General features: G+C 42.1%; 1 protein-coding gene across 1 annotated transcript in view; it reads right to left on the bottom strand.

Annotated features, from left to right (window-relative positions):
• Positions 1-21,731, bottom strand: part of LOC133344241 (CUB and sushi domain-containing protein 3-like) — a 403,210-nt gene that overhangs the window by 139,337 nt on the left and 242,142 nt on the right. Inside the window, 3 exon segments of the mRNA XM_061554305.1 lie at positions 1,143-1,337; positions 7,793-8,119; positions 17,774-17,956. Of these exon segments, the coding sequence (XP_061410289.1) occupies positions 1,143-1,337; positions 7,793-8,119; positions 17,774-17,956 (705 nt within the window).

Here is a 21,731-nt window from a genome sequence, read left to right as displayed (position 1 = left end):
TTCCTTTAAATGCATATTTCTAAATATTTCGGGAAAAACCAGAGGAACCGGAAAAAATATACGCAACCACGGGGAGAAAATGCAAACTCCAAATATACAGGTATCAGGGTCGGGATCAAACTCACAACCTCCTTCATACCAGGCGAGGTAGTTAACATCTCACCACCGTGGCATCCTGGATGTGGTATATACTTGCAAAAATTTACTCAGACCCGAAATGAAACTTCAGGGGCATATGCAGCTTTTGGATTGTTACTTTTATTTTTTATAGCCACTCTGATAATGACTAACTTGTAAATAAGTCATGCAGGTACCCACATTAATTATGTTACATTGTAAATATGTAGTGACATCGGCCATGTCACTGTACGGTGCCGGCCCGGAAGGATCGTGCCGTCCGATGTTCCTACATTATGGACAGCACCGTGTGGGTGGCTGTGTGTAACAGCACCCCTAGCAGGGCTTGGCGAGCACTGGGATAGTGCAGGCACCACGCACAGCGTGTGGTGGGGGCTCCCCCGAGGGGGAGGGTGAGTGTCAGCCCAGTGACATGGTTGTCCCAGGCAATGGCACTCTGGTTGACCCCGTAGACACGTGATCCGGAATGTCCATACAGGGGGCCCCAGGTGAGGGGGGGGGCTAGTGGGTGATCACGTGTCCGGAGAGAGCTCTTGAGAAGGATCGAGAGGGAACGAGAATGTTCGGGAAGGCGGGCAGGGCCGAGGGTGGAGCGGCCCCGACCGGAGAGGGATATTAGGCGAGTCCCTTAGAGGGACCGGGGTCTCTTCGTTCTACAAGCGGGAAGTTCCGCATCTCAGCTGAAAGCACCTCATCGTACGGGGGACCACGTGGTCGGAGACCCGAGCGAGGATCCGACCCTTCGTTGCAGTAACTCCCCTGTATAGCGTAGTTAGCTGGGTGATCACCACCCTAGGTTGTATCTGGTAAAGGGGCAGTTACCCCTTTGTGTTACGGTGTTACAAATAAAGGTGTTGCCTCTAAAAGGCACAACGTCTGCAACTCAGTTGGACTCACTACAAATAAATAAAAACAACTGCCGTAATGGCAGACTACTTTTTATTTCACCGCAGCTCCGTAATTAAACTGTCATGTTCACAAAACAGTTAAACCGCTGCTGTTACCTTCGCACGTCGGTATCTGCCCATTCCAGATGACGCTTCCACCTTGCGTCACGCACGTTATCTCCTCAAAGCCCTGCGTTTTGATGAAACCTTCTTCGCAGACAAATGACACCGAGCTGCCCAGCAGGAAATTGTCCCCAAAGCGTCGGCCGTTCGTGGGGACTCCAGGATCATAGCATTCATTGTGGCCGAATGCTGTAAAGAGACAGAAGACACACAATGAGTGTTGCATTTGTTATCGTTATATGTGCACATGTGGACTTGGTTGCAGTTATGTTACTGTTATATACCTGGGCTGAAGCACAGTTGGCTACATATGGTGTGAAAGAAGTTCAACATACATACAAAATGTGAAAGCTCTCATTAGGCACATGTGTTTGTTACGCTATACAAATGTGTTTTTTGGATAGGCTACCACATTGGTATACACACGGTACTGTGTATAAATGCTGTCCCAACATTTACTGATATAAAATGTAACGTAATAAAGGATATCTATCTCAGTAAACAAACATGGCAGGGCCGACGCGGCTATCTCCTACACCGATGGACAATTAAGAATAGCCCACAGTGCAGCTGTGGTCATCAATATCAAGCCATGCACCACGTAGTAACACGACTGCTTGCTTCGATAATTCACCGGCAGCATTTCAGATATTAGTCCATGGGCCAAACCAGATATCGTGTAGCACCTGAGCAGACAATTCTTTAGGGGTAGCAATGGCTATGCATGGTCAATATGAGCAAATTAATTAGGTGATAACCTTTACAAATGGACAGACGTCTCTTTTCGATCCCTCATGTTTTTGGTGTTTCATGATATTGCATTTTAAGTGGATGAGAACCTTTTCCCGAGATATATTGTTGTTTGTGGGCACTATCAACAAGGTAGCTATGCAGAATAGATCTGATATTAAGACGCAAGATATGAGTTGTGGCTACCCGCTATGTCAAAGGTGGACCAAGAGACAGCCAAAATTCCAGACTAAGTCATCGGGTTCTTTGCCCCGTATGCTGATAAAACAAAGGACTGTAAAAATGCCCCTCAGGGAATCGAGTGACTTATCAGCTCCCTTGGTCAGTTATTAGTGTATGCCATTTCATGAGGTAGAAACAAGCCAGAAACAAACATAGTATTCTGCCATATGCTATGAAATCATTGACATGAAATGTAGAACTGATAAACATGCCAGAACAAAATGGCTTGGTCAGTGTATCATACTCTTAAATGGAAGGGACTGACACCACTCTGTGCATGCAAAAGCTGACTATCAGGCATTGTTTGCTGTGGCAGCAAAATATCCCTCCTGGCGTGTTTACCACCTTGCCTGGTACAACATTGACTGACTTGAAGAAACTGCCAGTGGACAAGGGACATCCCATAGAGTAAATTGAATTGCCAATCAAGCTACATTCACTGGACCTGAGCCATACAAAGCAATGCCATATGTGAAGAGAATGCAGAAACTAAGTTTGAGCACTGAAGGCCTAATGCTACCCACCTACAATGGAGGGCAGCGATTGTGTCCACCAGCAACCCATAGTAGACAGGTTGACACCACCACTGTGGTGCAAATCTTGACTTAAAGCTTTCGTGACTGCAGGAATTCATATTCTTTGGCTCTTTCGGTATTGTCACGTAGATAGGTTCAAAGAAAATAACAAAAAATAGTAAAAAACTACGATCACAACACAAGCGATCGTCATCAGGAGGCAAAAAAGATAGGGGAAAACTGCTGAGGCAGACTGTTTTAAAGGTTTCAAATGGGTGTAGCCCAAGGGTCATAAACGAAGTGGACAGGGCTAGTGATGTTAATGTGATAAATGAGCATGTTAATGTGAGAAACGAGGGCGACCTCCACGATGAGCACGCGGAGGTGGCTATGTTAATGTGAGAGATAAGCATGTTAATGGCAGATCGCAGAGCAGAAACGTCAAGCTCGGCGAGACGTGTTCACGAACACGGTCCGAGACATGTCGCTTAGTTTCCCCAATGTAACACAGTACATACAATTCGTGATCTGATGTGATCCCTGACATGCAATACTGCGGCAGTAGTTACATTGGGGAAACTAAGCGACATGTCTCGGACCGTGTTCGTGAACATAAGGCAGATCTGAAACACGGTTGGAACAATACCTCAGCCGTGGCTGATCATTGTTTTAATGCGGTGGGCTCACACGAAATGTATTTCTCTAAGACGAAGGTACTTTGCAAACCCACTGGCTATCAACAAAGATTCGTTCATGAAGCCATCCACATATATATAGGCACAATTTCAATCGAGAAGATGGTTATAAACTGAGCGATCATTGGAAGGACGTTATCAACCAATTTAAGTCATAACTGGCTGTGATGTTCCCATCCTACCACCTTCCGATGTTAGTTGTTATTTTCGGCTCTCTGATTTACATTAACAGGTTAAATTTACCACACTAACAGCCACCGAGCTTCGCCGAGCTCGACGTTGCTGCTCTGCGATCTTCCATTAACATGCTAATCTCTCACATTAACATAGCCACCACCGCACGTGCATCGTGGAGGTCGCCCTTCGATCTTACATTAACCTAATTTCTCACATTAACATCACTAGCCCCGCCCACTTCGTTTGACCCTTGGGCTACACCCATTTTAAACCTTTAAAACAGTCTGCTTCAGCAGCTTTCCCATATCTTTTTTGCCTCCTGATGACGTTCGCTTGTGTTGTGATCGAAACGTCGTAGTTTTTTGTTATTTTTGTTATTTTTTGTTATTTTCTTTGAACCTATCTACGTGACTTTACCACAAGACCCAAAGAATATGAACTGTGGTGCAGCATGCCGAGGAGAGGAACCTTCTGTAACTTCTTGGTCGCGCGTCAAATGTTGAAGCTCAGACAGTCAGTCACTGGACTAGCTTTTAGATCCTCATTGGCGAATGATATCACATTGGATGAAGGCAATGTAGGCTACCCGTCAACATCAATACACAGCTGAAGCTACAGAAGTTGTACTCAAAGCACACAGAAACCTCCTTTAGCAAATAATAATTGTTTCCCGGGGAAGACAGCTACCACTGCCATGGGGCACTCTCCAATGGTGATGTAACTCTATGCAGGACAAATAAAGCAGCACTTTCCAGAGAGCTACATAGGAATGTGTCCTCCACAAAAGTTATTCCTGAACCATCAGTATGTATCATGGAATGAGCTTGGTCCAGAAAATGAATGGAGGCAGCAAGACATTTGCACAGCTGGCAGATTCTGCCTTGTCTCCGAATGATAGAATTGATAATAATGTGTTTGATGTGTACTGGGAGAAGTCCATCAAAAAATGTTGAGAGATGTAACTGAGGTTCAGAAACCAGACATAAATGCAAAAAAATTGCCCGAAGGCCACAGCATCCAGCTGTCCAAAATATGTTTTTGTCTGCCCCTGCAACAAGTCAAGTTGAATCTACTTCTTTGTGGAAGAGTGGATGCTGTCTAAATACAGAGAGATAATCTGCAACACATAATTCATTGTATATGACTTTTGAGGAACAATGCCAGATGTTTACAAGGGATCACTACTGGGAGGAGCTTCAAGAATTGAAGTTTATACAAGAGGAAAGCAGGCACCCGCATGCTTCTACTTGCATTGCATGCTTCAGAGACTCGGTATAAAGAAGCCACAGCCATAAATGTTGACAATACTGTACCTTGGTTTTGCAAATAAATGTAATTGCTCTATGTACCAAAAGTGTGGTACAGAGAACCGTACAAGGTTCCTTGACATTGGATAGCTTGGAACTTCACTCAGAAGCAGTGCCTGTGAGGCTCTGATTAGGTTGTGACTCTGTCAGTGTGGTTTGCAGGCCATAGTACGTTCAATCACCTGAAACATCTTAAAGCGAAGAAAAGTGACCAAGATCCCTTCAGTCAGGTTAGCCGATCATAGGTGGTGTCTCCAAAACTACGTCAAAAATACAATTTACTTTAATTTACTTGAATTTACTCGTTGCATATACCTTTCGTCCAAGCCAATGCACTGCGATGGCAACTGTTCAGTTCCAAACAAGGAAGAAACGGACTCTCTTCAGCCCTTGCACTGAAGATTCTCTCTTGAAGCATGTCCTCTGTGCCAATTACCAAGCTGACATTTGGAGGATGTGCCTTTAAAACAAGTCTCTGTGCCAAACCCAGAAGGATACCGGTGGACAACAGATTATGATGATGGCAATCTGCTCATTGACTGGATGAGTGGCTCACCTGCACCAGAGGCTGTTATAGAACTGTGGTCATTCAACCGTGCACATTCCTGCAAACCACCAGTATGTACTTGTCTTGTAAATGGCTTGAGATGCATGAACATGTGCAAGTTAAGAATGATGTAGCAATCGGTGAACTGATCATGCTACTGAAAATGTTGAACTTGATGAATGTGAGGATATCATAGATCATTATTTTAAACCATAGACTTTTAGACAATGGCAACATTTTTTTTTGTTAAAGACATCCATGTCATTGCTTTTACTTCAATGTTTGCATATTTTTGTGTAATTAGTCATTGTAAAACATTAATTAATCACTTCATGAATGCTCATTTTATATGTTATATGAATTAATACGCGATCAAATCCATTCATATTTAAAGTCCGAAGTAGAAAAATACATATTCTTTGGGTCTTTCGGTAAAGTCACGTAGATAGGTTTTCTTTGAACCTTTGAACCTATCTACGTTACTTTACCGAAAGACCCAAAGAATATGCATTCCTGCAGTTGCGAAAGCTTTAAGTCAAGCAAAATATGTATTGGAAGTTTTATAACATTTTCCATGTGTAATCACGATATGTTCTACATGAGAAATGTGATAAAGTCGATTGATTTAAAGACTTTAGAAGCACACATACCATCACAAAAATATTGTATATTTTTTTCCTTACCATAGGCACACATTCTTTGTACATTTAATACATGGGTGTGGAATCACAATTTCAAGTTTCATTTCCTGATTCAGGCCCAATTTGATTTTAACGTGCGTGGGAACATTTGACAGCTGATAAGTAGCACTAAGCTGGCATTCTGCAATGGTTATCACATCAAATTATACACTGGAGACATAGACCATTTTGAACATTTTACGATACATTTCCCCCAAAAAATTGAACAGATGAGTGTCATTTCTTGCCTGAAACAAACTAAACTATTTTATTTTACCAGGTAAGGCTCACTGAGTTATAGAGCTATTTTATCAGAAGCGACCGAGCCACAAATTATTTCTCAACGAAGTGGCTTATCATGCGGAAATGTATAGCAGCCAAATACTCTAAATGCATGTTTATAACTGTGGAGAGAAAAACTGGAGGACCCGGAGAAAAAAAACTACGCAACCACGGGGTGAACATGCAAACTCCAAATATGCAGGCCTCAAGGTCGGGATCGAACCCACGACCTCCTGTATAACAGGCAAGGTAGGTAACATCTCGCCACCGTGGCGATTATATATTTAAACAATTAAATTACAAGGGTACTCATGAAGCCATCCACTGGCCCACTTACTCACCAACCTCACCAAACCCACCTTACCATACAAAATAATAAACATAAAACTTTCAGCCACCTGCATAGTCTGCAAATGAATACGTACAAAACTGACACATTGTCTCGTTAATTATATTAATACGTTTAATTTATGCCAAGTCGATATTTAAGATGGCAATGTAAATCAAACATGTTTAATAGAGATAAAAACAAAACAAAAATAATTACGGAAAATACCTCAACATGAAATACATAGGCCAATCAATAAATAAATTATATCAGCACCAGAATGTTTAACTAAGTACAAAGGAAAACGCATGCTTAAAAAACATTTCAATATTTTATGTTCCCAATTAAAAATAAAGAGATTGTAATAAACATTAATCAGAGTCACTGGCAGAAACATAATTGTTACTGTAGCTCACCAGAGGCTTGGGGAGGCACATCATTCATGAAATTATACTGGGGGGAAGATTAATAAAACATTCATTCACTCCTCCTTTATTCTAAACCAGGGGTAGCCTCTGGTAGTTGAAGAAACACACCGACAGAATACATTTGTCTGCTTCCATGACCAGTCATGATCAAAACTATTACCAGAATCTGATTAGATAATAACTATGACATAAGTTTTTCAATGTCTTAGTTAGTGAAAATAACTTAAATAGGAATAATAAAGATACAAATAATATTCAGTTGACCCCACCCGGCACTGACCAGCAAGGTGAAGTATGCTTATACAATCCCCATGACTGACATGGTGATTGGGGGATCTTCATTCAGCAGTGGATTACGAAGAGCTGTCAACTATGTACTGGCATTTATTTGAAAACGATAAATAATAACCTTTCCATCAAACCTACCTCATAAAGGGAGATGTATCATTATTTTATTGAAGTACAAGGCACATTATCGATATTATTATACTCAAAAGCTTGGAGATGTTGATTGCTGATGCTCATTTGTAAATTTACCTTCGAATAACAGATTATTATAACAGTTATACGGCACTTATTAAGCAGTGTGTATAAAATGATGGCGTTTATGGTCTGTGTTTGTGCATCACTGCAAACACAAACCCCGCGTGATTTGCATGCCATTGGCGACCACTGCCGGTATCGTGAGCCGTGCCCCCCACCCCACCGCTTACTGGCATAAGTGATGTTGAAGCCCCTGCCAGAGGCGGAATGATCCGACTGGAATTCAAGGCGCAGCACCTGCCCCGTGCTGGCCAGATGGAAAGGCGCCTCCGTGCCAGTGAAGGTGCCGAGCACGGCCGTGTCGGCCCTCTCCCCGGCCTTCACGGTCAAGAAGTCGAACTGCGACTCGATGTCGAAGTCGTGGAAGAGCAGGTGGATGCGGCTGCGTGGCTCGGCGAGCACCAGCCACACGCAGTTCACGTTGTTGCCGTAGCCCTCGGGGTAGTTGGGAGAGAGCATCTCTCCACTTGGCGAAGTGAAGTTTACATAGCACGGAACTGCAACGGGATGACAGCATGGGGGTGGGGGGGTTGTTGTTGAAATACAAGGGTGTAAAAAAAAGCTTTGCTTTAGTAATTCTGTTTTGTGTGTTTCCAATGTCCGCATTGGCCCTTGCTGTGTGTCTGCACGTCAGCAATTACAATAGGGTGCGTTTTTAGGAGGAAAAAACAATCAGATATAACATAAAATAGGAGAAAAACATATATAATGTCGCATGGCCAATTAACTCCCCACACCCCGTGCAGTATGTGTGCACGATGTGACCATTTTTTACAGATGTTCACAAATCAGACATTTTCCCATATACTCATGTATTCTTAATCTTGCATACATTTACTTATAAAGTGCATGTTTTAAACCAGTTTGAACTTCATATTGGTCAAGTAACATAATTGTGCATGGTGCAACTGTTATGTTCTACAGATGTTTGCATATCCAGCCTTTTCACATATCCGTCTATATGTCAGTTACCAGCGAGTTGGATATACAACGTTGTACCGTGCACATCGATGGCTATAATAGATGTTACAGATGAGCGCAATAAACTCAATTATTTCAACTAAACTGTTTTTATTTTACCAGTAAGGCCCACTGAGATATATAGCTCGTTTCCAGAAGCGACCTGTCCACAAATGATAGCTCAACGAAATGGCTTATTGCGTGGAAATTTACAACCGCTAAATACTCTAAAATCATGTTTGTAAATGTGGAGGGAAAAACCAGAGGACCCAGAGAAAAATCCACGCGACCACAGGGAGACAATGCCAACTCCAAATATACAGACGTCAGGGTTGGGATTGAACCCAAGACCTCCTGCATACCAGGCGAGGGAGTTAACATCTCGCCACCGCGGCACCTAGAAGTCATGGAGGAAAGCCAGATAATTGTTTTTATCAAAGCAAAAAAAACCTTATTGCTTTAAAATCCATGTTTTATTCGAGTGCAGTGAGCCCTACATCCATTAAATGCAAGTCACAAATCTGCACTGCAGAAGAATATCACAAGTCCCTGTGAGATAGGAATTTAAACCGTGGCTTCAGCAGCCCCATTGGCAGCAGGGTCAATGCATGGCAGGACACAGTGCTCGGCAGATTACTTATCATGGGCACACTACAGGAAAACTGGATGTGAGCCTAAATTATAGATTACCACGTCCTTAAAATTGAAATAAGGTCAAAACCTCTACAAAAAGAATTTTACCTGACGAACAAGAATAAATAAACTGAATACATTAATACATGAATCAATAAAATCACAATTCACAACAAACCGCAATTATGTATAAGAACGCATAGTAGAAGCATAGACAATGAGTATTATGGAATGAATATTTTAGATATCATCTTTGATATATTACAGTTCACAACATTGGTTGATTATGCACACCCTCTTACGTGTGTTCATAATAAATGCGCATAGCGTGATTAACATTATTTCTTGTCAAAGTGGTAAGATGCAGCAAGCAACGATGCGATACATCAAGTCGTGGTCAACCTTAAATAATCTATGGGCCTATGTGCATACCATTTTGAACAGGCCATTTTCTATGCACCGTAGATATTCTGGCATCATGCATGGTGATGACGCTGCATAGCAAGCATTGCATTTCATAACGGCCCCACATGCAATCAATAAAACACAGCACTGCAGATGGTAAACTATTTAAGAAAACTTCAGGTGTATGTATATACTCAAATACTTTTGGGTGATGCATGTCAATTATACATTTTATTAGGTGGTGCATCATTATTTTTTAAATGTATATCGTCACATTAAATCGACTTCAAAATCGTCAACTATTTCTTTTTTACTTTTTTGGGAGGGGGGGGGATCTATTAATGTGTGATTATCTAAAGCAGTGGTCCCCAACATTATTGGACCTTTGGTCCACAGTCAACCCTCCAAATGTGTTCACAACCCACCATGCACCGATAACAGATGATATGATGTCCATAAACAATGTCAGCAATCAGCGGACTCAGCCAGAAGCCTGCTGTTTTTGCTGAGTCATGAACACGATCTCAATAATCATGTCATGGGCAGCATAAGAAAATGGTGTGTTGTTAAAAATACGATAGCATCTGCCTCGGATCACTTCCTTGCAGAAACCCAGTGGTCCGCGGAGCAAATGTTGGGAAGTACTAATCTAAGCAATAAAAGGTTATCTCCAATATGGTAATTGCAACCTGTACAAATTTCACAATGTCAAAAAAAGCGAAACCTCCATGAATTCGCACTGTATGAATTCTGCAGCCACATTCCTAATCATCTGCATATCCTAAGGGAAGGAGTCTGCACAGTCGTGACATGCAGTGCACCGCTGAGCTACATACTTGACAGCCATAAAACACTTTGTAACTGCAATTAATAAAATGCCGTGGGGCATGTAGGTGAGTCAGTGGTTAATGTGCTGCATCCAGGTTTAAACACTAATGTCCATTGCTGATGTTCCAAAATATTCCAAATAACTCAAACAGATCTCCACAAAAGGTTAGGGTCTCCTCCAAGGCTGCGTGCTAAACGAGTGGATTTAAGTCTGGCACTCTGAAAATACACAGAAAACTAAGACACCCACACCTCCGATTATCAGGATTGGCTACATAAGGTGTGAAATAAGTTTAACATATGTATGTACGTATGTATGTATGTTCAACTTCCTTTGCAGTGTACATAGCCAACCGTGGAAATTGAAGTTGCGGGGGAACTACAACAAACTAAACACAAAACACAGTTCGAACGAAATGAGTTTTCAATCCAGATTTTTAAGTGCATAGCTCCAGTGACTTCCTAATATCCGAAGGAAGAGCGTTCCAGATGGCCGCAGAACAGCGTTCCAGATGGCTGCAGAAGCGCATCTGAAAGCGCGCAATGCAGTGACCGTCTTTTGATGGCTAGCCAAAAGCTGCTGCGAGGATGACTGGAGTCCGCGTGATGGTTTATGCTCCTTGATGAGATCAGCAAGGTGTTGTGGTTCATTTGTGGAAAACACTTGTGTGTAATGAGTGTGACCTCATACGATATTCGTTCAGCAACCGGAAGCCAATGTAGCTCAGCGAGGATTGGACGGACATGGTCAGATCTTGCAGTACCCGTCACGACACATACAACACACATACACCATACATACAACCAGGCCAGCAGGACAAAGCACTCATTTCAAATGGTTATCACATGATTCAATGTTGTTGGCCACATAAAGCAATTAGAACCCCTAAAGTTATTCCATCTCAAGTGGTACTAACAAGTGAAAAATCTGGTCTAATCACACGACCCCTAAATATTGAAGTATTAGTCATTCAATAGGAAGTTTAGGCATTGCTGCCATATAATGAATTCTCCACTTAATCACTCCATTCAAGTTCATGTTCATTTATTAGGTATAGCCCTGTGAGCCATTTGGCTCTTGAATCGGGTGCAACCGCAACAAACAAAAAACAAAATAAATGACTTCTGCAGAAATATAGCTGCACACACTGAAGGATTAAGTTTTTAACATTGGAATAGCTGGGAGTGGCTTTTGATGTTTTCTCGCAACATATAACAGTTATTTATAGTAGCAAAGACAGAGTAAAAGTTGGCTATAAACGCACCTTATATGTGAACAGTTATAATATAAGCAATGCATCGTTATATTGCACTGATGGGGGGGAAGGCAATGACAATTTCTGGAGTTCCCAAGGAGTGTGCTTCTGTCCAGCGTCTCACGCTCAGGTTAATTTCGATGTTTTGCTTAAACACAATGGTTTTTGTTCTCCACGTATCAAATAGGACAAATAAGCAAGGATTGTCATGTTCTACCGGAACACAATGCACAGTATTTTTATGTAGAGTCATATCTACACTTGTCGAAAGTTTGGCCGTTTTGTGATTGGTTGCTTCATCGTGCTGGTGAAGTTGCAGAATGTGTTAGTTCTTTTACAAGAATACACTTCAAACACTCCCTCAAGTTGTTCGAGTTTTGAGTACAGAGGTTCAGGCCATTAACAATGCATGAGCTCTGTGTTCCACATACAATCATAAGACTAGACAGGCATGGCCTACCAACTTTGAGAAATACATTTAACATTTTGAAATTACCATTATTTTCTGAGAAAATGTAATGGTCCCAAAAACTTTACAACATGCTGAAACTTTTACTAAAAGAAATATAACTGCAACAATCAATAAACAAATGTAATTTAAAAACTTCATAAAATGTCTTAATTTTACACAAAAGTACAACTAACCTCAAGACACCAGTTTTTGCTCAGCTTTTTGTCCATTTATAGAGTACTAGCGGGAAGTACTCAGCGTTGCCCGGGTGAAAAATATATTTTAAAACTTCTCTTAAAAACATAACATATACATACACAGATACTCAGCTGATGTGAAAAGCCCGGTGGGCCGTTTGTCCATTTCTCCACCAACAAAATTATAAGAAGCTTTCAGAAGTCCAAAAAGTTATATAAAGTGGTGGGTAAATAGTTTATCTAAAGGTTTCTGAAAATTGTCAATCCCCCCCATCCTTAAAACATTTTTACCCCCGCGTAGGTGTATATACCTACACATAATACATACAAAAGAATTAGTATCTAGTGACTCTATAGTAGTATCTGACTCTACAGTATTATCTGACTCTACAGGAGTATCTACTGACTCTATGGTAGTATCTATTGACTCCGTAGTTGTATCGACTGACTGTACAGTAGTATCTACTGAGCCAGTAGTAGCTACTGACGGTATAGTAGTATTTACTGACTGTAGTAACTACTGACCGTAGTAGTATCTACTGGCCCTACAGTAGTATCTACTGACTGTAGTAGTAACAACTAACACTACAGCAGTATCTACTGACTCTATAGTGGTATCTGCTGACTCTATAGCAGTATCTGCTGACTATAGCAGTATCTACTGACTGTAGCAGTATCTACTGACTGTAGCAGTATTTACTGACTATAGCAGTAGCTACTGACTGTAGTAGTATCTCCTAACTCTATAGTAGTATCTGCCAACTCGATAGCAGTATCTACTATTACGACAGCAGTGCATACCGGCTGTAGTGGTATCTGCTATCACTACAGCAGTGCATAATGACTGTGGTGGTACCTGCTATCACTGCAGCAGTGCATACTGTGGTGGTACCTGCTATCACGACAGTAGTGCATACTGACTGTGGTGGTACCTGCTTTCACTACAGCAGTGCATACTGACTGTGGTGGTACCTATGACTACAGCAGTGCATACTGACTGTGGTGGTACCTGCTATCACTACAGTAGTACATGCTGACTCTATAACAGTATATATCTACTCTATAGCACTAACTACTAACTTCACAGAGTGCCGTCGTGAGGCCTAGTCCCGTGCAGAGCCTCGGGCCTCGCCTAGATTGCCCAGCCAGCCGAGGTGGCACCTTGGCAGGCTGGGCTGCTACCCCCCCCCACTCACCATCCCCCCGCCCACTCTACAGTAGTATCTACGGCCTATAGTAGTAGCATCTACCGACTCTGTAGTAGTAAGTGCACACATTGGTGGGGGGAGGATATGACACTGTGAAGAATTAACCTCAGCGTTGTGTCTTTTTTTTTTGCATTTTTTACGCGAATGACAATTCCCCCCACCGATCACGTGTGCGTTGCTAGGGGCAACCACGGCTCGGCTTTGTCACGCATGCACAGATGCGTGCTTTGGCGCGCGCTCAGCAGTGTAATATAATCATTAATAGTACTAAATTGTTAATTTAATTACGTCAAAGTTGACGGATGCGAAATTCGAATAGCACTGGCTCACCACGGGGCTTATGGCGTAGAAACCTGGGTCCTTTTTTTTTTACATAAACCCCACGGTTCGCGAGTCAAATCCTTAGCAAGTTTCATCCACACGCAGACAGACATACAGACAAAAAATTACGTTTATAGGTAAGATACACTTTATGATTTTATTTGAATACATCTAGGATCGGATTGAGGTTGTTTTTCAAGCTAATGCTTTCAATGACTTTTATTGCAGAAACCTGGCATGGAAACCTTGTACAACACAATAGAGATTATTAGCCTTCCATAAATGATAGCCCAGATCAGATACTTGCCACAAACAGCAAGTACACTCTATAAAGGATAATGGCATTGGGCTTGTGTCCAAATTCTATATCGACAAAGCAACGTAGCTCAATGTCCAAAACAACTGTTTTTACAGACATACCTATTTTATACCACAGTATATGAATACTTTAACCTTACTGACTATAAAAATGTCAAAATTATACAGCAACTTCAAAGTCGTGTGTCCTTGTAGGTATATTTCTGTGTACAAACATGTACATTTATGTATATATTATACGCATATTTTACATATTTACGTTTGAAATATGGATGTTTGCATTTTAAAGGTGATTTCGTAATTCTAAAGTGATTCAGCAGTGCAAGGAAGTAAAATGTGGCAATGTTGGGGTGATAGAATCCTGTTTTTGATAAGAGTTGTAAAAAAAAAGTGATAACATAAATATATAACAATTTCTACATTTCTATACTCTATTAATATAATGCTTTACATTAAATAAAACTGAGACTGTATTGAAATAGAGATGTGATGTGTGTTGGCGTGTCAACATAACCCGTGGGCCAGAGGCAGAAATTGGTACCACTTAAGATAGCACAAATTTAGTAGTAATTATTTATTTACACCAATGAAAGGCTTTACCCTTTCTGACAAGAAAACAGGTGTTAAGATGTTCAAATACCAAATGCGTACCTAATGCAAGGCATCAAGTCAGCAATAACCACACATACTTGTAGCAAAACATGAAAACAAACATGCTCTGCTCACATATGCAGTCTTTTTGCCAGAAAGGGTAAAGCCACTTCTTATTGGTTAAATCATTGTGATACTGGAAAAAAGTCCCATTTATATAACTGCTCAACTCGAGCGTTTAATACTTTGATATGTGTAGTGTCTTTGGACTATCTGCCTTTTGGCGTTCTCATCTGGTCCAACACTGGTTATACAAGGTCACAAAAAAGGCTGTCTCTGATGTAGGCCAATTCGTTTCAAAGACAATGCATTTATTATCACAGCATCGTTATTTGCACGTTTTGACACAAGTATGTGTGGTTAATGCAGATTTGATGCCGTGTCATAGGTATCTATTTTGTGCAAACAAACATGGCTGTTCTTGTTGTACTGGCAAAAAGGCCCCATAGATATTTATCTACATCATCCATAAGAGTGGATTACTTGACACAACTCTCATACCAAATGGTTATCGCATAATACAGTACACTGTTATTGGCCACACAAAGTTATTGGAATGAGGTGTAAAGCTATCTTTCACAGATGTCCACCTCGTGTCGTACTGACATGTTAACGAAATGATCTGGGCTCTTGGACCATAAACAAGGTGCATGGTGGAGTAGCTGTGTCCAAATTACCATAAACTAAAGCTAAACTATTTTTTTTATTTTATCAGGTAAGGCCCACTGAGCAATGTAGCTCTTTTTTCAGAAGCGACCTGGCCAAAAATGAAACCTCAACGAAGTTACTTATCACATGGACATTTAATGCAGCCAAATGCTCTGAACGCATGTTGAATCTCAATGTGGAGGGAAAAACTGGAGGACCTGAAGCAAAATCCACACAACCATGGGGAGAAAATGCAAACTCAACTCAAAATATGCAGGTGTCAGGGTTGGGATCGAATCCATGCCACAAATATAGCTCAATGAAGTGGCTTATCACGTAGAAATGTATAGCAGCCAACTCCTCTAAACCAGTGGTTCTTAATCTGGGGTGCACGCACCCCGGGGTGCGCAAGACATGTCAGATTTCTTTAGAAGGTAAATAATTGAAAACACAAATTAAGCACGGGCATGTAAGTACAACTACTACAAACATATGTATTTATTTACATTATACATTTTTGTAACGATTGAGAACCAAAGGGGTGAAAGGCTGCAGTAAAGGTTTAGAACCACTGCTCTAAACGCACCCACATGTGTGTGACCTCTCCAGATATTGGAGGTTATAACAGGGCTGAGGCCTGGATGGTGCTTGAAGGAGCGACCACCTTGGATACCATAGTGGCGAGATGTTAACTACCTTGGCTGGTATCCAGGGGTCATGTGTTCAATCCCAACCCTGACACCTGCTGTACATTTGGAGGTTGCAGTTTCTCCCCGTCGTCAAGTGGAGTGTTCTCCGGGTCCTCCGGTTTTTCCCTCCAAATTTAAAAACCTGCGTTAAGAGTATTTAGCTGCTATAAGTTTGCACATGATAAACCAACTTCGTTGAGCTATCAATTGTGGCCAGGTCGCTTTTTAAAAAGAGATAAATAGCTTCGTGGGCCTTACATGGAAAAATACAAATAGTTTAGGAGTAAAATAACAGATGTACATGATGTAGGAGTTACATTGTGGGCAGCATAGGGCAGTGAAGACAAAACATTTGCTTTAGGGGCAGCCCTTAGGTGACGAACTACCGCTCCCTTGCCCCACACATGCATACACAAAGACCCCCCGTTTTTCCTTTACAAACTGTAGGAGCAAGTGCCGTTTGCGAGTAACACTCATGAAGGCTGGTACGGTAGACGAGGGGGTGGGTGGCCAACACCATGCCCGGCCGTCTTTGTCTCCCCAGTGGTAATGTTTACACACCACACCAGGTACTGGCGTTGGCCGTGAGCAAGAATCGAACTCGGGTCACCGCTTTCATAGCAGAGCGCGCTAACCGCTACACCACCGCTCCCCACACACTCATACTTTCACACACACACGTGTCCGCACGCACACACACACTCACTCCCAGCGCGAGGCCGACTCGTTACACCTCGCAGAGGATCACTTCCTCTGAACAAAATAGTTCCGTGGTTCAGTTTGCAACTGCGAATTCGTGTTTTAAGTCAATGTTAATGTTTTTTTTCATGGACGGCTGGTTTGTAAGTACGGGCGTTCGTAAGTTGAGGACTGCCTGTGCTGTATTTCTATGCCTCCCTTGTCTTTTGCTTCCCTGCCTTCAGAAGCCCGCACCGATCCGCGTGATAAAGTATGGTAAAATAACACATGCACGGCAGAGCGAGGCATTTATCCAGCAAGTAGGGGCATGGTTAGTGACTCGGTCAGGCATCTGCTGCTGTGTGTGTGTGCACGGGCACTTGACATAAGACTTGGTGTTTGGTTTAACTTATGTGTTCACAAGGAAACCATCGTCGTTTTTTTTACATTGATGAGAAATAGTGGCAGCTTTTTTGGCAATTGTGGTGTAAAAGGCAAAGTGAATGGATATCCTGTGACACGCTGAAAAAAATAAACTTGGCGCATGTAAAAAAAGTTAGTGGAACATTGTTTACATGTTTTTGTTGTAAATATTGCATTTCGCTAGTGAATTCACAAACCTGTCTGAAATGCTACAGACATATGCCTACACATGTCACATTAATGCAACAAGCAAATACAGTATATAGTATACACATATATGCAAATTTTGTATCCAAACATAGAGGCCTGCACTGACAGACACCGATACATTACACGCCACTTTTGCAGATGGATATAAATGCTCGGAGTGTATTGGGTGATCGTATTGACTGACACTCATGCGCTTTACACGTTACATTTGTATTCTGCTCAGCTAATGCCAATCAATTTGCAAAGTTAACCAAACAAAAATGCAGTTTACTCACAGATGCAGTGGGGGATGTTTGCAGACCACTGGTTGTTGCTCTGACAGGTGATGGTCTTCTCCCCGACGAGCTCAAAGGCTGCCTGACACTCAAATGTCAGCGAGTCTCTGTGGGAGAAGCCGGAGCCCTCCCGCCTCCCGTGCTGAGGGACCCCGGGGTCTCCGCAGCTCCTCTCCGTAATCTCTGCGAGCGCACACACCGCAAGCCAAAAAAAACACCGTCACGGCCTCTGTACAAGACTCATTTACACACTCGTCATTACAGTGGGGCGGAGGGCCACCTGGAAATCAATGGAACAGCAGGGCAGACAAGAGGGCATTGCTGAGATATGGAGGGACTGAGCGTGCTGGGAGAATCGGGTCCGAGCTGAATGCGAGGGTTATCTAGAGTGGGTGTGCAGGTGGATCTTGGGGGGAAGATGGAAAATGAGAGAGGTATTAAAATAATGTTAAGTACAAAAGTGTAATGCATATTTTATCAGTTTTGTCTCCATTATCATCAATAACATACGTCATGGGATAGTTGGTAAAATTTGCATAAAGCCTAGCTTAGATTCATAATTTTATTCTTAGAAATGAATGTATACAAATGGGATTGCAATCATGGGATCGTTGAGGGGAGTCAGGCTGTGGAGAGCCTGTGGCTTCACAGGCCAAATAGAATTGGCATTAAAATGTATGGCCGATGCCTTCGTAATCCTATAAATTATAATTGTAAAACTGGTCAATACCGGTGGGCTTCTGGAATCACTGGCTTTTCCATTCAAATGCATGGTCAATGTCTGATGTGTGATATCTGGCCCAATTCCACCCTGATTCTGGCACCGCATTCAAGCATTGTGAGAACACTACCACTTAGATTACCCACCAGGACCACTAAGACCATCTTAACTACCAATGGGATCACTGGGACGACCAAATTACCACTGACCATGGGGACTAACACTGGGAGCATTGGCATTACTACTCGAAGCGCCTTGACCACTCTGACTACCACTGGGATAACCAGAACTACCATATGATTGGATGCACACTGGTGCATGTATTTATACACGTAGACATCCGCACGCATGTATGCACACATGGATGCTCACTCATGTATATTTTACCATGGGAATTACCCAAAGCAGAATCGCCCAGCGACACTTCACAGGATACATTTTTAACTAAAAGGACCACAGTGTCAACTTGGTGGAACTGCACTAAACAACAATGAGCATTCAGTGCTAGCCCACAATGAAAAAGTAAAAAAAGTGTAGACCACTATACAAATTCAGCAAATACAGTGTATATTTGTAGTGGAGTAACGCGCGTGGGGTATTTGCAAACTGTGCATGCAAATGTGAGCCACGGGCAGTGAGGTCACACATCAGGGCGAACAGATGCCACGAAAGAAAGCAACGCGAGAGAGACGGCCAATTAAGATGCATAGCCGTGATTGGGTGGCTGCAAATGCAGGCAAGGAGTAGGCGCCTCGAAGTCTGCAGATTGAGGCGATAGTAGCAGACGCCACTTGCGGGAGGCGACGGGAGGACGCCAGCTTAATTAGGGCGTTTAATGAGGAGGATAAATACGGAACGGGTGAGGGAGGGAGTTGGAAGTGAAGACAAGGTAAAGTCAAGAGAAGTCTTGGGGCCCGCTCGCCACACCTCGTCCTCTTCATCGGTGATGGCTAATCCCCCACTGGAGGCAAGGGGGAGGTTGGAGAAGTGAGGGAAGACAAGCTAGCAGTAGAGAGGCTAGTGGAATCCTAAGTGTGAGTGCGCGAAGACTAGCAGTAGAGAGGCAAGCAGAGTACATAGTGGAAGGCTAGCAGTAGAGAAACTAGCAGAGTGTATAGCAAGAAGTTAGCAGTAGAGAAGCTAGCAGAATATATAGTGAGAGGCTAGCAGTGGAGAAGCTAGCAGAGCGTACGGTGGGAAACTACCAGAGGGTGTAGTGATAGGCCAGCAGCGGAGAGAGCGAAGCGAGAAGAGCGTGGCGGGCAGGCTAGCAGTAGAGAGGCAAGGAGAGAGAACGAAGCGAGCGATCAGTGAGTCACTGGAAGACTGAAGGTGACTTGTATCCACAGTAATCGCTAGATGTATACTGGATGTGGTGTGCAGAGTGTGCCCAGATGAAATTACGTCTTTCTCATGAGTTGATTCGAGGTTACAAGATTATTTATAGTCATGAGTGTGTGTGAATAACAATGTTTATGGAACTATATATAAAGTGTAATATTGATATCGAGTGACTGTTAAAAATTATCTTAATGTAAGCGACTAAAGCTTGGAAGACCGTGCACGCTCTGAATGTAATACCTTACATTTATTGAATGAGAATATTAATTGGTGTAATCTAAAGGGAAGCCTTGTTTGTTATATTTGTGGTAGCTCCAATTGGTAGTGTATTAGTCTCTGATTATGTTTGATTAATCAGTCCAGATGGTGCCAGGGACTTTGTTTTTTTAATATTTGAATAATCCTCTACTTTAAAATAGATTAATAATGTTATACACCAAATACCTAGCTTACAATTCAGGCAATAACATAAATAATAATAGGGAGATAAAAACATCAGTTAAAAATTAGGAGTGTGAACCTGTTCAAATTTAAATATAGCGATCTTCTTGTGTGATTATTACCTAAAACAATTACAACAGCACAGAGGTGCGCGATTGCAATGCCCTGCAATTCTAATGACTGATCGTGTCCTGTGATTGCCTATATCACTATATCACACTCTCAAATTAAACCTTAAGGCGAAAGAGATTTCCTGGCTCGCTTCACATGAATTGTGTTAATCGTATGTGGATACGTAAATGGTTTTACCTGAGGGTAAAATGGCAACATTTAACTTGTAAATGTGACTTCTGAAGGTTTTCTAAGACTGATAAAGCCATAGGCAAGGAAAAACACGGCTGCAAAAGAGGCATATTTTAAATCCATCGGAGATTCCTCTGAGTTATTACTCAATTTATGTACTTACAAAAATGGGGAACACCTCAATGAAGGTAATGCGCACCACCTGGAAACTATAGGGTCAGCAACATTAGAGGCTACATCGTTCACACGGTGTCTATCTTCTTAACCCTCAGGTCCACACTCTCATGTGGTTAAAGTATTTTGTTGAAACGATCGTGCAACTCAAGAGATCAGGATAGTCTAAGGGGCCGTCCATAAATGACGTCACGCACCTGGGAGTGGGGGGGGGTCAGACATTTGTGACTGTGTGACGATGGGAGGGGTGGGGGGTTGAGAAATGTGACGTCACATCAAAATGCGCAACTTAAAATAAATATAGACAACACGTTCTACTTAATTAAATCGACTTTGTAATAAATGTTTTCTCCTACAACATAAGAGTGCAGCGCCACATTAAATACGCACTACAATGACAATAGTTTAAAGCGATTTGAAGCGTGACGCCGTGTGACGGAAGGGAGGGGGGGGTCAAAAATCGTCCAAAATCGCGTGACGTCATTTATGGACGGCCCCTAAATTAAAAGAGTGACCTGAGTCACAAGATGAATAAAACAGAATACAGCAAAGATAATATCAGAGCAGAACCATCATACAAAAACACTGCTCATATGTGTATATATATAAACGTCAATACTAGATTTAAAAAATGTCACGTTACCTAAGTTGGCTCGGGGAAAATTACTTTCAACACATTCAGAGTTGCACAGAATTAAGGCTATCATAGCACTGCTGTACCTATTACCATGTGAGGATAGTGGTTTTAACTGCAAACTGCATTCCATCGGATGTAACGTGTTGCTGTGGACTGGCTTCTACCACGAAGCTGGAGCTGTTAAACTAGAGTGAGTGCTCTAAGGGTCATTCAGCATGAAAAAACACGTGTAAAATAAATAAACAATCAAAATTGAAACGTATGAAATAATTGTTTGCTCAAACAAAACCTAACGTCTCATTTGCTGTCAACAATAAATGCATTTTTTAAAGTGAGGTTTT

Source organism: Lethenteron reissneri, chromosome 19 (genome assembly GCF_015708825.2).
Source record: "Lethenteron reissneri isolate LAM-NWPU_2019-01 chromosome 19, ASM1570882v1, whole genome shotgun sequence".
In the NCBI taxonomy this organism is placed as follows: Eukaryota; Metazoa; Chordata; class Hyperoartia; order Petromyzontiformes; family Petromyzontidae; genus Lethenteron; species Lethenteron reissneri.
This window is presented reverse-complemented; position numbering and strand designations above follow the sequence as displayed.